The sequence below is a fragment of the Dama dama genome, chromosome 29, assembly GCF_033118175.1.
Source record: "Dama dama isolate Ldn47 chromosome 29, ASM3311817v1, whole genome shotgun sequence".
NCBI lineage: Eukaryota > Metazoa > Chordata > Mammalia > Artiodactyla > Cervidae > Dama > Dama dama.
The window spans coordinates 18,967,501-18,983,761 of NC_083709.1; the positions used below are offsets into that span (position 1 = coordinate 18,967,501).

The following is a 16,261-nucleotide window of genomic DNA, read 5'->3' on the forward strand; positions in this document are numbered from 1 at the left end:
ACACACACACGAATGGGACACTGTGCAGCTATGAAAATGATTAGGAACACACACACACACACACACACACACACGAATGGGACACTGTGCAGCTATGAAAATGATTAGGAACACACACACACACACAGACACACACACACACACACACACGAATGGGACACTGTGCAGCTATGAAAATGATTAGGAACACACACACACACACACGAATGGGACACTGTGCAGCTATGAAAATGATTAGGAACACACACACACACACACAGACACACACACACACACACACACACACACACACACGAATGGGACACTGTGCAGCTATGAAAATGATTAGGAACCCCTCCAGGCGCTAATATGGAAAGATGAGCAGGACGCACTCAGTGATTGGAAGTGCAATGCGGCACAGTATGTTGCTGTGTGCTGGAGCGGGGAGCAGGAGAAGAGTGTGTGTGGCTGTTTGTAGATGTACACGTACATGCAGGAAACCCCGTAAGGCTGTTTTATAAACAGATACCACTGCTTATTGTCTGGGGAGAGGCTGGGAGTATGCGGGGACCCAAAGCAGGAGGCTTCTCATGGTGTGCCTTTTTATATTACTTGGTTTTCGGACCATGGGAACAAATTACCTATTGAAAGAATTAAAATGAAAAAATGTTATTCTCTACCCTTTATGGTAGGTAGATTTTATTCTCCTATAGGTAGTGGTTTGAGAAACTCTCCAGTTCCTTTATCTGTAATAATTTTCATACAAAATCCTCAAGGAGAGATTACTGAAGACATTGTTTTGGAAAACCTTAGAGATTTATGTATTTTTCTTTTCTTTTGGGGACTTCCTGAATGCTTCAGTTTTCAGAGATCCAGGGAGAGGTAATTAATCCATTAGGTTTTTCTTAATGAGTGGGATACACGTATTATCCTACTATTGAAAACATGCTTGCTTTTACCTTGAGAATGCAAATGCATTTTTAAATGTAGTTTTTATGACACTGTACTAGTTTTTTTGGCTCTTACCCTTTTGTAAAAATAACTTCGGAAGTCAGGATATACAGTTCCTTGTTCCCTGGGACTGTGAAAATAATCTGTCAGAAGATGCCAGGAATGAAGACATCTGATGGAATGTAGGAGGCTCTGGGATGTGAGGGGGTAGAGTTAATTCATTAATGAAGCCGATGGTACAGTAAATGTTTGAGAATTTGTAAGACATCCTTTTCTCAAGCATGGGATTCAAGGGGAGAGGAGCAAAGAAAGAGCGGAAGTGCCTTGGGCCTTCCTTCAACACCACAGAACGTAGCTCAGTGGTTCTGTCTTGGCTTCTTTGCATGGAAGTACTTAATACACAATGAAATTGAGTTGGAAATACAATTTTAACCTGGAATCACTGCTTAAAACTCTAGAAACTGTATTTTAAAATAATTGAAAATTATAATCCCTTTAGTTGCATCTCCCTTGCACACTCGTGGGGACTTACTTCCCGGTTCTCTGTCCCGATATCCACATGTCTGTCCCTCTTTCCTTGACTGTGGAATCAGCGCTGTGGACCAGAGAACCTGCCGTTCTCTGTTGCCTGCCACGTAACAACACAACAGCAGAATTAGTTCAAATTACGTAAAGAAGTAGGGAACGACCGCAGAGGAGGTTCGAGTCTGCCTTTCCCTCCGAATTTTCGTTAATGTCTTGGCGGAGAATAGTTAGTTGGGAGCAGAGTAACACTAAAAGCTGAGGCTGGAGGCAAGAGCAGAGCTCGCTAGGATTAGTGCTTTCGGGGAGGTGAGAGCAAGTGGTAAGGTACTAAAACCTTCTCGCACTTTGACCTCTTAACATTTGGAGTTCGGCCAGCCACATTTTGCCTGCCCTCATTCACTGATGCTCCACACCTATGAAAATTGGAATTGTTTACTGAGCTCCACGAAGATGGAATGGATGAGCTAATTAATCTTAGAAAGATACATTGAATTTTTATTAGCTACCCTTAACTTTTTTTTTTTTTAACTGTTATCTTTTAATTTCACCTTACGGCCTAAAAGAAATCACTCTTGATAAGCTTTTCAATTAAAAATATTAAATATTCCTAGTTGCAGTGATGCTTTTATTTACTGTTACTGGCTCTTTTATCATTATTGTTAGGCAGGTTGTTTTTTTTTTAATATATATAATGAAAACTTAGCAAACTGGTTATGACCAGTCTACCAGATTAGATTCATAGTTTAGTTGCAGAATTAATTCCAACAGATCGTTTTTCCATTTAAACAATGGCTGTGTGTTAAGAGTGTTAGTGATTTAAGAAACTCTGTCAAGAAAAATAACATATTACTTACTAAAGCCATTTTAAATGAAATCATATATTTTTAAATAAGTTAGTGAGATGTTTGTCATCTTCCAAATGGAGTTTTCAATGCAACTAAAAGTAGCCAGGGATGTCCCTGGTGGTCCAGTGGTTAGGACTCCGTGCTCCCAGTGCAGAGGTCCTGGGTTTAACCCCTGGTCAGGGAACTAGATCCTGCATGCCACAATTAAGACCTGATGCAGCAAATAAATATTAAAAAAAAATTTAGCCAAAAGTCTGAATGACTATTCAGTTAGGAAAGCTGAGTTGTATGTTTTGGCTCCATCACTTTCCAGAAAACTGCAATTATTCAGCCCGACACTGGTTATGGTTGGTGCCAAAGGTGAGTCACCTCTTCTTGAGTTGCATTACTAGCCACCTTTGGACCTGGAGTGTCTCTGGCACTTTATTTACCTCTTTGTCACTTTCCTGATCCAAGCCAGATCTCTGTAGAGAACACCCAAAGCATTTGTGTCTTTCTGGAGAACAATAGCAGGAGAACTGGAGGTCCCTGCAGGGACCAACCACACCCTCAAGTCAGCTGACCACCTTCTGCATTTTTTCCTGTTGGGTTTTGCCTTTAAGCATAATTGTTATCTTGAATAGGGTTTTATATCTTTGAATTCGGCCTGTTAGCACAAATAATTCCTACTAATTATGAAGCTAGTTTAGGGACCCAAAACGAAGCCAGAATTTCCACTCTCACATCCCCCCTTCGTGGCTGATCCTGAAGGCTGATAGAGGTAAAAAGTGTCAGAAACATCTCAGAATTATCTTTCTAAGAGTTCTGTAATGGAACATAGGTTACGGTGGTAGAAGTGAAAAAAAGAAAGAAAGCAAGCCATACTGTTTGAGAACTGAGCCCATATGATGGCAGAAAGGTCCAGTGTCTGGCCAAGTCCTTTTTATTCATTGTCTTGAGTTCATCTCCCTCTGAAGTACCTTTAACTGGGGTGCTTCCTTTTTTCTCCCCCAACATTTCAGTAGTGGGAGAATCACTCTGGAGTGGCCAAGGATATAAAATTTATTGTTGTTCTTGTTGTTTAGCTGCTCAGTTGTGTCCAACTCTTTGTGACCCCGTCGACTGTAGCCCACCAGGCTCCTCTGTCCATAGGATTTCCCAGGGAAGAACACTGGAATGGGTTGCCATTTCCATCTCCAGGGGATCTTCCCGACCCAGGGATCGAACTTGGGTCTCCTGCATTGGCCGGCAGATTCTTTACTGCTGAGCCACCTGGGAAGCCCTGTAAGATTTATTGGAAAGACACGAATTGCCTTGTCCCTGGGGGGCAGTGTGTGTTGCTAGGCCCTGAACCACAGATTCTGCTTCTGGCAAGAGAATGGATATGTGCTGCCGGAGAAGAAGAATCTGGTGAGTGATGTCAGTGGAGGGTTTCCCTAGAGATCTGCGGGGGTCAGAAAGAGGAGGGCGCAGTGCTGTACCCAGTTTATCATCCAAATTTGTTGTTCCCTCGGAAGCAGAGCCTGTTCTGTCCCAGAGCGATTTGAGATACTCTGTGTCCCTGTCCCTGGTCGGCAAGACTGTGAGATTTCTCAAGGTTAAGATGACGGTTAAGGGAGATGGATGAATGAAATGTCTCCGTTTTTCATTCTCCTATAGAGTTAGCAATATGGCTGAGGCACTGTGGAAGAACGGTGAGCATCCTTTCAAAGGTTCTCACTTGAGATATTTGAATATATGAGACAGCAGGAGTTATTGCCTCTGTTCAGATTCAGGAGTAACACTGTGTGTGGGAGTGCCAGCTGGGAAGAATTACCCGGGAAGCTGGCAGAGCCCCGAGTGTGCCTTGGGGAAGAGGTGACACCTCTGTTATTTGTCCTTGGACCCACACTGCACAGCTGAGGGGCTGACTTCAAATTAGCTGCTTGGTTTTCCTAAGGGCCAGAGTGCTACCGTGTCAGCTGCCAAACAAGGAAGACAAATCTAAAGTATGGAAACAAATTTATCCTCAAATCGAGTAAGTTGTCTTCAGAACAGCCAGGCATGAACTTAATCCCGTGAACACAGCATGAAGCTTTACATCCCCTGAGAAGTTCCAAAGTGTTGACCTCACTGTTCCGACACCCGATTATGACGTCCCAGCGCACATAGAACTGCAGCTTCCAGACAGATAATTGAAGTCAAAGGAGAAAACAGTAATGAAACAAAGTGTGTGAATCAGTGTGTGGTTCACAGTAACACAAGCGCTCCTACAGTGACGTGCTCAGAGTTCATCGTCCTCGTCAGCTCTCTTGTGTCTTTTGCCCTCTTGCTTCCTAATGCTGAGCACCCGACCACATTCTAAAATATAAAGTGCTGGGCTTTCCTGGTGGCTCAGTGGTAAAGAGGTCACCTGCCAGTACAGGAGACACGGGTTCGATGGCTGGTCTGGGAAGATCCACCTGCCACGTGACAACTGAGCCTGTGCTCTGGAGGCCGGGAGCGGAGACTGCTGAGCCCACGTGCCACGGCTGCTGCAGCCTGTGCGCGCGGGAGCCAGCGCTCCACGACGGGAGAAGCCGCCACAATGAGAAGCCCGAGCACCGCAACCAGAGGAGAGCCCGTTCAGCAGCGGAGACCCAGCATAGTCCAAAATAAGCAAACACAGAAAAAAAATATCAGGTGCTGAGAGAGTTCCCCCAGAAAGTAGCTTTCTCTCAGTAAACAGGATCTGAATCACTTAGGGCTTATTGATTTTATGATCGGTACTTAGGTTGCTGCTAAAAGCAAATAGGTTTCCAATACATGTTGGCAACCTAAGAGGGCTTTCTACCTCCATCCATCTTCAGGAGCAGCAAAGAGCTTACTTTGCAGGTGATTACTAATAAAGACGCAAGTTGATCATCAGGGTCACTCATCTGGGGAGTAGTAGCTTAATCTAACAGAAAATACCATTTTAAAAACTGGGGTGGAAAAGGAGTGACTATCAAAGGACTAAAGAGGATGTACAGCTTTGAAAAGATTTGCGTCTTCTCTCCATTACTGGTTTCTGTGCTGGTAGTGTGGGCGGAGGTTTATTTCTTTACTGGGTGGGACTGATGTTCAAAGTGCTTTGGTGCGATGACCATTTTTATGGCTCACCATAAGTTCTAGAAAAGTAAACTACTCCATCACCTGATGGGCATTGTTCTTGTATTATGCAACAAAATCTCTTTCATGGGAGTTTGCAAGACAAGTCAATCCTAAAGGAAATCAGTCCTGAATATTCATTGGAAGGACTGATGCTGAAGCTCCAATACTTTGGCCACCTGATGCGAAGAGCTAACTCATTAGAAAAGACCCTGATGCTGGGAAGGATTGAAGGCAGAAGGAGAAGGGGATGACAGAGGACGAGATGGTTGGATGGCATCACTGAGTCAATGGACATGAGTTTGAGCAAGCTCCGAGAGTTGGTGATGGACAGGGAAGCCTGGCCTCCTGGAGTCCATGGGGTCAGACGTGACTGAGTCAAACAGGACTGAGCAACTGAGTGGCAATAAGACAAGTTGAAAGAACAATCAGATTTATTAATTCAGAGACCTGTGTTATTGGGAGCTTGTGACTTCTTGGTTTGGGCTTAACTAGAACTCATTTTTAGTATCTGTTAAAAATGAGAGGCTTGGTAATACGCTGTTCTGGAGTGTTTCTTTCATGAATGGTATGTTAGCGGAGGAGAAGAAACGTGAACAGTATTAGAGTGGTTCCTGGGTGTCCGTCGAGAATCTGAAGTGAAAGAAGGTGTCTTGAGACTTCCGCAGTGGTTCGGTAGTTAAGGCTCTGCACTTCCACTTCAGGGGGCGTGGGTTCAATCCCTGGTGGGGGAACTAAAATCCTACATGCCATGTGATGTGGCCAGTCAATTTTTTTAAAAGTTTAAAAATAATTTTAATTTAAAATTAAAAATTTTTTAACTTAAATAAAAACAGTCCGTTGGGGGGGGGGGAAAGTGTATCTTGAGGAACAAGAGCAGAAAGGGCCTAAGGAGCAGAGCAGGAGGAGCATTTCAGAAAATACCTTATTATATCCATGTTTTGTGAGACGCGGTGATTCAGGAGAAAGAGTATGAGGAGACTATAAATTGTGACTGAAGGGGGTACCCGAGTGGGGAGTATTGTTATTAGGGAGGTCAGTTCTGTAAAGAAGAGGAATAGTATTATGCTGTTAACAGTGTTACGCTCAGGTAATCAGATTTCTCATGTCTTCATCAAGAATAAAGCTTTAGCAATATGTAACAGTCTTCTCCTCAGTATCTTTAAATTTTTAAACGATTGATGGTCAGAATGACCGATTTTGTCCTTTAATAGGGCCGGTGGGAAAGTCAACAGGACGTCTCGCAAACTGCAGTTTCCAAAGGAATTGCTCCAGCTTCCCCAGCCCTCCGTGGTTCTCCCCAGAGTAACCATTCTCCTGATCCAGGTCAGTTATCTTTTTGTGTTTCAGTCACTCTCGTGAAATATGAGTATCTTTTAGAAATAGTTTACATTAAAAAAAAGAAATCATTTAAATCAGGATTTTCTACCAAGTCCTACTAGTTAATGCCTGTTTGAATTTTTCCCTTTTTTTCCTGTACTTTTACTGACTTACTTATCTTTGGCTGCGCTGGGTCTTCGTGGCTTTTCTCTAGTTGCAGCGCGTGAGAGCTCCTCTCTAGTTGTGTGCTCGGGTTTCTCATTGCAGCGGCTTCTCTTGCTGTGGACCACAGGCTCTGCTCCGCACCAGCTTCAGTAGCTGCGGCTCCCGGGCGCAGGCTCAGTAGCTGTGGCTCCTGGACTCGGGCACCAGCTTCAGTCGCTGCAGCTCCCGGGCCCCGGGGCGCAGGCTCTCGGGCGCAGGCTCGGTGGCTGCGGCTCCTGGGCTCCGGGGCGCAGGCTCGGTGGCTGCGGCTCCCGGGCCCCGGGGCGCAGGCTCGGTGGTTTCGGCTCCCAGGCTCTCGGGCGCAGGCTCGATGGTTGCGGCTCCTGGGCTCTCGGGCGCAGGCTCGGTGGTTGTGGCTCCTGGACTCGGGCACCAGCTTCAGTCGCTGCAGCTCCCGGGCCCCGGGGCGCAGGCTCGGTGGCTGCGGCTCCCGGGCCCCGGGGCGCAGGCTCGGTGGCTGCGGCTCCAGGGTGCGGGCTCGGTAGTTGTGTCGCACAGGCTTTGTTACACTGAGGCATGTGGGATCTTCCTGGCTCAGGGATCAAACCCGCGTCTCTCCTGGCATTGACAAGTGGGTTCTTTACACTGAGCCAGCAGGGAAGCCCCTCCCTTTCTTATAATATGTTGAGTCACATTGTTTTGATTGTTGACTTTATCTTGCATTCCTGTGAGAAATGATGTGTTGATCATGATGTGTTGTCCTTCATATTTGTTTGATTCTGTTTGCTAATATTTTGTTGAGAGTTTCGTGTATGTGTCCTACGGTGAATATATATACCTTTCTTATAACAATGACTTTGTTTAGGTTTTGTATCATGATTATATTGATTTCATAAAGTGATGAGAAAGATTGAGGGCGGAAGGAGAAAGAGGCGACAGATGATGAGATGGTTGGATGGCATCACCGACCCGATGGACATGAGTTTGAGCAAATTCCAGGAGATAGTGAGGGACAGGGCTGGATGCTGAAGTCCATGGGGTTACTAGGAGGTGGACACAACTTAGCAACAGAACAACAAAATGATGAAAAAAATTTCATCATCATTTATGATGAAGTCCCTGAACTTAGGTGAACTTGGTCTTACTACTTCCTTAAACGTTTGATACAGTTCACCAGTGACGCGCTCTGGGTCTGGAATTTTCACTCTGGGAAGATTTGAGATCATGACTTAAGTTTCTTTGAAGTTTAACTTTTTCTATGTCTTTGTAAGTAAGTTTTCAAAGATTATGTTTTAGAGAAGTTTCTGTTTCATCAGATTACTTAATTTTCATAAATGTTACATTTTGCTTTATTGATCTTTTAATGTTTATAGAATCTGTTAGGTTCCTTCTTTTTATTCTGAATAGATAATTTTTATTTTCTGTTTTTCTTTAATATAGTTGAGACTGGTTTATAAGTTTTCTTAATCTTCCCACAGAGCCAAATTTGATTCTATTTTCTATTTTGTTGATGTTTGTTATTTCTTCATTCCACAAATTTGGGCATGATGTGCTTTTATTATGATTATATTCCAGATATTCTAATTTTTCTGTGATTTATTCTTTCACCTATGAGTTACTGGGTAGTATGTTAATTCAATTTTTATATATCTCAAGGGTGTATTATTATTGTTATTGCTTTCCTTTTAAATTCCATAATGTTCAGAGAACAGACTCTTCAAAATTTCGATCTTTAAAAATTTTTTGAGACTGTATTCTGTCTTGGTGAACATTCTGTGTATACTTGGGAAGGTCTCTCCTATTTTGGGGCACAGTCTCCTGTGTATGTCAGGTCAAGGTGGTTGATGTCCTTGTTCAAATCTGCTGTAACTTTACTGACTTTCCCCTCCATATTTGTTCTATCAATCATTGAGAAAAGGCATTGAATATCTATATATGATTGTGAAATTGTCTGTTTTTTCCTGTAATTATATCAGTTTCTGCATGAGTAATTTAGAATCTCTGTTATTGGGTATACACACATTGGGATTTTTTTTTTTTTTTTTTTTTGCTGATAAAGTGATGTTTCTCATTATGAAATGTCCCTTTACCTTTCTGGTAATACTCTGACTGTGAAATCTGTGCTTGATGTTAGTATCGCCACACCAGTTTTCTTTTGCAGATTGCTTGCACGGTGTATCTTTTCCTCAGTCTTTAAAATTTTAGCCTATGTGTATCTGTAGAGTGATTATCTTATAGACAGCATATTTAGGTATAGAGTTTCTTTTTTAATCTTGTCTGACAATTTCTGCTTTTTAATTGCAATGTTTAGTTCTTTTACATATAATATTATGTCTGCTGTGTTGCTCTTGGTTTCTATTTGGCCTTTTTATTTATTTCCACTATAATCTTTTTTGTTTTGTGTTAATTGAAAAATATTTTGTAGTATTTTATTTTATCTTTGGCTTTTTTAATACCTGTATTTGTTTATTAGGGCTTCTCTGGTGGCTTAGTGGTAAAAAAATCTGCCTGCCAATGCAGGAGACATGGGTTCAGTCCCTGGGTTGGGAAGATCCCCTGGAGGAGGAAAGGGCAACCCACTCCAGTATTTTTGCCTGGGAAATCCCATGGACAGAGGAGCCTAGCAGGCTATAGTCCATGGGGTCACAAAGAGTCAGACATGCAAAGAGACTTAGTAACTGAAAACAACAAACAACGTTTATTTATTAATGTCTTTGTTAAAGAATTCTAGTAGGTATCCTTAACTTTACCACAGTCGTCTTAGAGTTAATGATCTATCATTTCACACTGCATAATTATGAGTCTTGCAACAGTCTAGTTCCCTTTTCCTGTTCCTCCACCCCTCTTATTTTATATTATTGTTGTATCTTTTGCTTTTACAGATGTTATGGACTCACTTAATTTTTTTTTTTTTTTTGGCTTTAAAACAGCTATTTGTCTTTTAAGGAAATTAAGAGACTGTAGATAATCTTTTATAGTTTCCTTCCTGTTTATTATTTCTGTCACTATCTGCTCCTTCCTGAAGATCGTATATTCATCTGATACTGTTTCTCTTTAACCTGATGAATATCTTGTATTATTTCTTATTGTACAGTTTTCCTTAAGAAGGAAGATATCTGCTTTTGAGAATGTCTCTATTTCATTTTTTTTTTTGACAGATATTTTCACTGGATAGAGAATTCTTAGTTGATAGCTTGTCTTCTTTTAGCACTTCAAAGACACTGCATCATCTTTTAGACCTCTTTTCTGATGAGAACTCAGCCATCATTTATGTCACTTTCCCCCTATGTGAAATATGTCTTTGTTTACATAGTTTGCTTTCTAATTTTTCCCTTTATTTTTCTTCTCAGCAGTCGGGTAATGATGTTCTTAGGTGTAGTATTTTTAGTGTTTATCTTGCTTGGATTTCACCAATGTCCTTGGGTCTCTACATTGAGATTTCCCCAACAATTCGGTGAAATACTCAACTGCTAGTTCATTACATTTTTTCCTCTGTCCTTTTCTCTCTTTCTACTCCATCTGAGAATTTAATTGCACACATTATATTGCTTAATATTGTCCTGTGGGTCGCAGAAACTCTGTTCTATTTTTCGTCTTTTTATCTTATTTGTGTTTCTTCTGATTGAATAATTTCTACTGCCATTTATAGTCTTCTATTAAGCACAACCAAGAATTTTAAAATTTCAGTTATTATTCTTTTTAGTTTTAGAATGTCTATTTGCTTCTTTTTAAAATAGTTTTAACTTCTCTGCTGGTATTTCTTTCCTTTTTATATATTAAGACCATATTACTCTTTCTGTCCTTGTACCTATGTATAAAAAGCACTTTTAAAATCCTTATCTGCTCAATCTAGCATCAGGACCAATCTCATGATCTGTTTCTGGCTGCATTTTTCTTGACTATGAGTCATACCTAATGAGTTTTGACAGATTTATTTACTCATGTAACTTATACCACAGTCAAGCTGTAGAAGATTATATGACTCCAGTTACTTGCCACAGTCGGTCAGTGTTCAGATCTCACTGTTTTGCCTGTTCTTTGGTTTCCTTAAATGGAATCATATTGTATGTACTCTTTTGTGTTGGGCTTGTTTTGCTCAGCATATCTGTTGAAGTCATTCATACCTTTGCACGTATCAGCAGTTTATTCTTTTTTACTGTTGAGAGAGACTTCACTTCCACCGTGGAATTTATCACAGTTTTAACCAGCTCTCCTGTTTATCCACACTTGGTTTGTTCCCACTTTTTTGTTACTGTGACTTGTTTGTGTATCAGTGTTTTAGTAACATTTCTGTGCAGTAAATACCCAGGGTGAAATTATTTGGTCATAGACTACTACTTTGTTTTAAAATTCCATGAATTAAAAAAAATTCTAATGAGCTTTGTTCTGCTCATCCTTGCTTCTTACTCCCCTTCCCTACATGCCTCTGAGTTTAGTTTCTTTTTTAGTTATCATATATCCATCACTAGTGGCTTTAGCAGTGATCTTTTTTTTTAGTGACAAATTCTTTCTTTTGTATGTTTAAAGTTTTTATTTTGCTCTCACTTTGAAGAATCCTTCTACTGTGGAAAATATCAGGTATATAAAGTAGAAAGAGTGACATGTGGTGCCCTCGAGTGCCCCGTGCTGGTTTCAGGATGATCAGAGCATCACTAGGCTTACGTATCTGTGCTCCCACTACATCTCCACAGCTGCTCAGGGTGACTTTGAAGCAAATCTCATACACTGTCTCATCTGTACATGTGTGTACATATATCTCTAAAGGAATACCCACAGCGATGTTTCAAGAAGAAAAATTAAAAATAATCACAAAATATTATTAAACATCTCGCCAGTGTTTACAGTTCTCCAGTTGAATCAAGAGCATCTCTTAGTTATTTGGAATGAAAATTCAAGTTAAGTTCACACATTCTGGTTAGTTGATACGTCTTGGGGCTTCCCTGGTGGCTCAGATGGTAAGGAATCCACCTGTAGTGCTGGAGACCTAGGTTCGATCCCTGGGTTAAGAAGATCCCCTGGAGAAGGGAATGGCTGCCGACTCCAGTATTCTTGCCTGGAAAATTCCACGGACAGAGAAGCCTGACGGGCTATGGTGCATGATGTTGCAGAGAGTTGGACGTGACCAAGCGACTGACCTGCACACACACCTGTTTAGTCAGTGTGTGTTTCTTCATCTTTTTTCCCTGTTGCGTTTGTATTTGGTGACGAGACCAGGTTTTGTGCCATAGACTCTGTATATTTTTATTTTTGCCATCCTAACCAAGTTACTTAAGCATGATTGCCTGCCCAGTGTATTTCCTGTAAATTGGTGGTTAGACCTGCAGCCGTGGTCAGATTCAGGCTAGTTTGAGGCAGGGGCGGAAGGTAGAATAAATAAATGAGTGGTTTTATGTACTTCCCTTAGGAGACACATCTTGTCTGATTGTCTCTCCTTTTGTGATCAGCCTTTGGTTAATCATTGACTAGATATGTATTTGATTAGGGATCATCCTCACTCTGGGCTTCTCTGGTGGCTCAGTGGTAAAGACTCCACCTGCCAGTACAGGAGATGTGGGTTCCATCCCTGGGCCGGGGAGATGCCCTGGAGGGAGCTCCTCCTCCTGGAGGAGGAAATGGCAACCCACTCCAGTATTCTTGCTTGGAGAATCCCATGGACAGAGGAGCCTGGTGGGCTGCAGTCCATGGGGTTGTGAAGAGTCAGACAGGACTGAGTGACCAAACAATGATAACAGCATCTCACCCTGAGATGTTAGTTTAACTGCATGTAAAACTTTGGATTGTCCGTAATTTTTTCCCTAGGCATTTAGATGATTCTGTCTTCTGGCTGTTTATTCATCTTAAGTTTTCTTGTGTTGGGGTCTGTCTCTCTCTTTTTTTTTCTGTGGCCGTGCCATGCAGCTTGCAGGATCTTAGTTCCCCAACCTGGGGCGCTCAGCAGTGGAAGTGTGGAGCCTAACCACTGGCCTGCCAGGGAATTTCCTGACTCCTGTTTTTTGTTTCTTTCATCCCTGTTTTTGCTTTCTTATAAAGTGTTTGCACTAGTGGTAAAGAATCCACCCACCAGTGCCAGAGACACAAAAGGTGCAGCTTCAATCCCTGGGTCAGGAAGATCCCCCGGAGAAGGGAACGGCCACTGACTCCAGTATTTTGCCTGGGAAATGCCATGGACAGAGGAACCTGGCAGGCTGCAGTCCATGAGGTCACAAAGAGTCGGCATGGTTGAGCGCACACACACATAAATTGTTTGACATTTTTTAACTCAGTTTTGATATTTCTCATGGCAGATGGCTATCTCTTTGGTTTATATTTTTAGCGACTGTGCTCATGATTGCAAAATAACCTTATGTAACTTTTCATAGTTTACTTAGAGATAACATACTCATTTAAGGAAAAGGTGAAACCTTCTGACCGTACAGGTTCATGTACCAGCTGTGTTGCTGATGAACTTGCGTCATCTCAGGCCTTTGGGGAGTGGAGGTAGAGGTGGTCATGTGCTTCTGTTAAGGCAGCCTCTTATATAGATGCCTCAGGTTGACTGGCTTCTTTATAAAGTGTTAATTAGGGTACAGTTTTTTAAATCACTTATGTCTTGGATTAGATTTTCCTGAAAATTTAGTTTTGTTCACTAAGGGGCAGAAGAAGCCTCCTCATGTCACAGGCGTCATCTGCGTGTCTGCCCCCAGCCTTTGGTATGAAGAGCAGGTAGGAGCAGGGTTGGTTCAGGACACTCACTTGAAAACACAACCCAACACTGCTGTCGTCTTGGGTCAGCTTCATCATCTTCATTCAGTAAATAGCATGAAAAATTAAAGTTGAATAAGATACGGTCCTTGACTTTATAAGGAGGTTAAAGTCTAGATGGAGAACTAATGTGTGTGTCACTGGCTATATGATTTAAAAGTAAAAAGTCCCATTTCATTCTAGGGCCTAAGTTAGTACTTGATTAGTTAATGACAAGGCCTGGCTTGGGTGACCCTTTGGATTTAACAGGAACGCTGGATATTAGAGCATTTTAGAAATACCCCAACTGCTGCTGTTTAATTGGAGAAGGAAACATCATTGTTTTTGAGGGTAACTATAGGTCCCCTGGAGGAGGAAATGGCAGCCCACTCCAGTATTCTGGCCTGGGAAATCCCATGGACAGAGGAGCCTGGTGGGCTATAGTCCATGGAGTCGCAGAGTCAGACAGGACTGAGTGAGCACACAATACGTGTAGTACTATTATGTCTTTTGAGTATTAATTTTTCCAGTATACCTTTTAAAATTTTTATTGTTTGTTTTGCTTACAAACAATGCTTGGCCAGTTTATAGTAAGGAGAGCATCTCTGTAATCGTTTTTGCCTTATCTCTTTTCCTTTCAATATTTTCGGCAGGACTCAGTAGCCTCGCGGCCTCCTACTTGAACCCGGTGAAATCTTTGGTGCCGCAGATGCCGAAGCTGCTGAAGTCTCTTTTCCCGGTCCGTGACGAGAAAAGGGGCAAACAGCTATCTCCCCTCGCGCATCAGGTAAAAGCATCTAGGGAGCACCGTGCACGTGCTCCCGACAGGCCGCTGGCCCAGCCTTGCCCCTTGCTGCGCTGAACCGGGGAGGGGGGGGCGGAGGGGAGCAGCCGTGGGGGTGTCAGAGCTGGGCTTTCAGACCTGCTGAAAGCTCTGATAGTCTCTCTTCCACTCTCGTCGAAGAGAACAGAGCTGCTTAAACGTATTGACACTCTCAATCCTTTTTGCTTTTAAAAAATGCCAAGTACGCTCCTAATGTGATTTATGGTAATATCACTTAGAGCAACAATAGTGAAATTTATGAAGTGCACTTAGCGTTGTTTGTGTATTGCCAAACAGAAAATGTAATTCTATTTTTAATTCTTGATTTCATTTCTTATTTCAAACAATTTTACATCATCCCTGTCCTTGCCGCTCAACTTCTTTTTCCTCTACTGTGGTTTACCTGTTCTTTCACTTAAATATCAAAAGGGATCACTTGTCTTAGGCCCCCTTTTTCTTGAAACTCTCTACCCAGCCTTAGAAGAAGTTTCAGAGAAGATGTGAAAGGGTTTTCCAGATCATCAGGAGACTGCTTGTATGTGATGGTGCATGGGAAGCCTGTTGGAAGTGCAGTTTCTAGCCTTCTCTAGGTGTGAATTCAGCAGAAAATGATAAATGAGGATTTATTTATATTCATTCAAAAACACATACAGTGCAAGTTCAGTTGTTGAAATAGGTCTTTTGACATCAGCTTCTCCACATTCACTGAAACATTCAAGTCGCAGAAGTGCAGGCGAGTCCTTGCCTGAGACCTTAACTCTTTAAAAGAATTTTCTAAGTTCATGAGTGTATATTCAAGGTAATAGTTTTGTAAGGCTGCTGTGCAGGTATTTTTTTCAAGCTAGCAGTATATGAGCTTATTTTATCAGCATAGATTCATATTGGATGAAAAAAATTAAACTTTGAGATTTTGGAAATGTTTAAATTTAACTGGGCACATAAAGGGTGCTTGACTGTTATCAGGATGAATCTGAGATGGTGAAATCTAAAAGAAATAGCCAACCTGATACTTGGTGGGGGTTAGGGTAGGCGAAAAGGATTTTTCCAGGGTTTGTTACTGTGTACCTTATTCTGTTCTAAACTGCTGTGTTGTTGTTTCACAAAGTATGATTCATGGACTGTTTGTGCCAGAATTTCCATGGTAGCTTTTTAAAAAGGTAACTTAAAACTATGACCTGATCTTAGAACCCATTCCTCACCTTGGGGCACCTGATAATCTGCATTTATAAGTACACAATTGAGAAGGAAATGGCAACCCACTTCAGTATTCTTGCCTGGAGAATCCCCATGGACAGAGGAGCCTGGCAGGCGACAGTCCATGGGGTCACAAAGAGATGGGGATAACTTAGCAACTGAACAACATATGTCAGTCAGTTCAGTTCAGTCACTCAGTCGTGTCCGACTCTTTGCAACCCCATGAACCGCAGCACGCCAGGCCTCCCTGTCCATCACCAACTCCCAGAGTCCACCCAAACCCATGTCCATTGAGTCGGTGATGCCATCCAGCCATCTCATCCTCTGTCCACAAGGTGATTTTCAGGGCTTCCCAGGTGGCACTGGTGGTAAAGAATCCATCTGCCAATGCAGAAGACGTGGGTTTGATCCCTGTGTTGGGAAGATGCCCTGGTGTAGGAAATGGCAACCCTCTCCAGTATTCTTGCCTGGAAAATCCCATGGACAGAGGAGATTGGTGAGCTACAGTCCAGTCCATAGGGTTGCAAAGAGTCAGACTCGACAGCACACACACACGCAGTAAGGTGATTTTCATTTACATTTAAGTTTGATATCCACTGTTTTTCAATTCCTGTTTGGTGAGGACGGAAGTTACATAAGCTAAAGGAAATTG

The 16,261-nt window shown here is 42.2% G+C and overlaps 1 protein-coding gene across 4 annotated transcripts in view; it reads left to right on the plus strand.

The window, feature by feature from the left end:
* The window catches only part of KIF13B (kinesin family member 13B), a 207,129-nt gene that overhangs the window by 160,894 nt on the left and 29,974 nt on the right, over positions 1-16,261 (plus strand). For all 4 annotated transcript variants that reach the window (XM_061132637.1, XM_061132638.1, XM_061132639.1 and 1 more), the window contains exons 36-37: positions 6,602-6,713; positions 14,246-14,379. In XM_061132637.1, the coding sequence (XP_060988620.1) occupies positions 6,602-6,713; positions 14,246-14,379 (246 nt within the window). The remainder of the gene's footprint in view (positions 1-6,601; positions 6,714-14,245; positions 14,380-16,261) is intronic.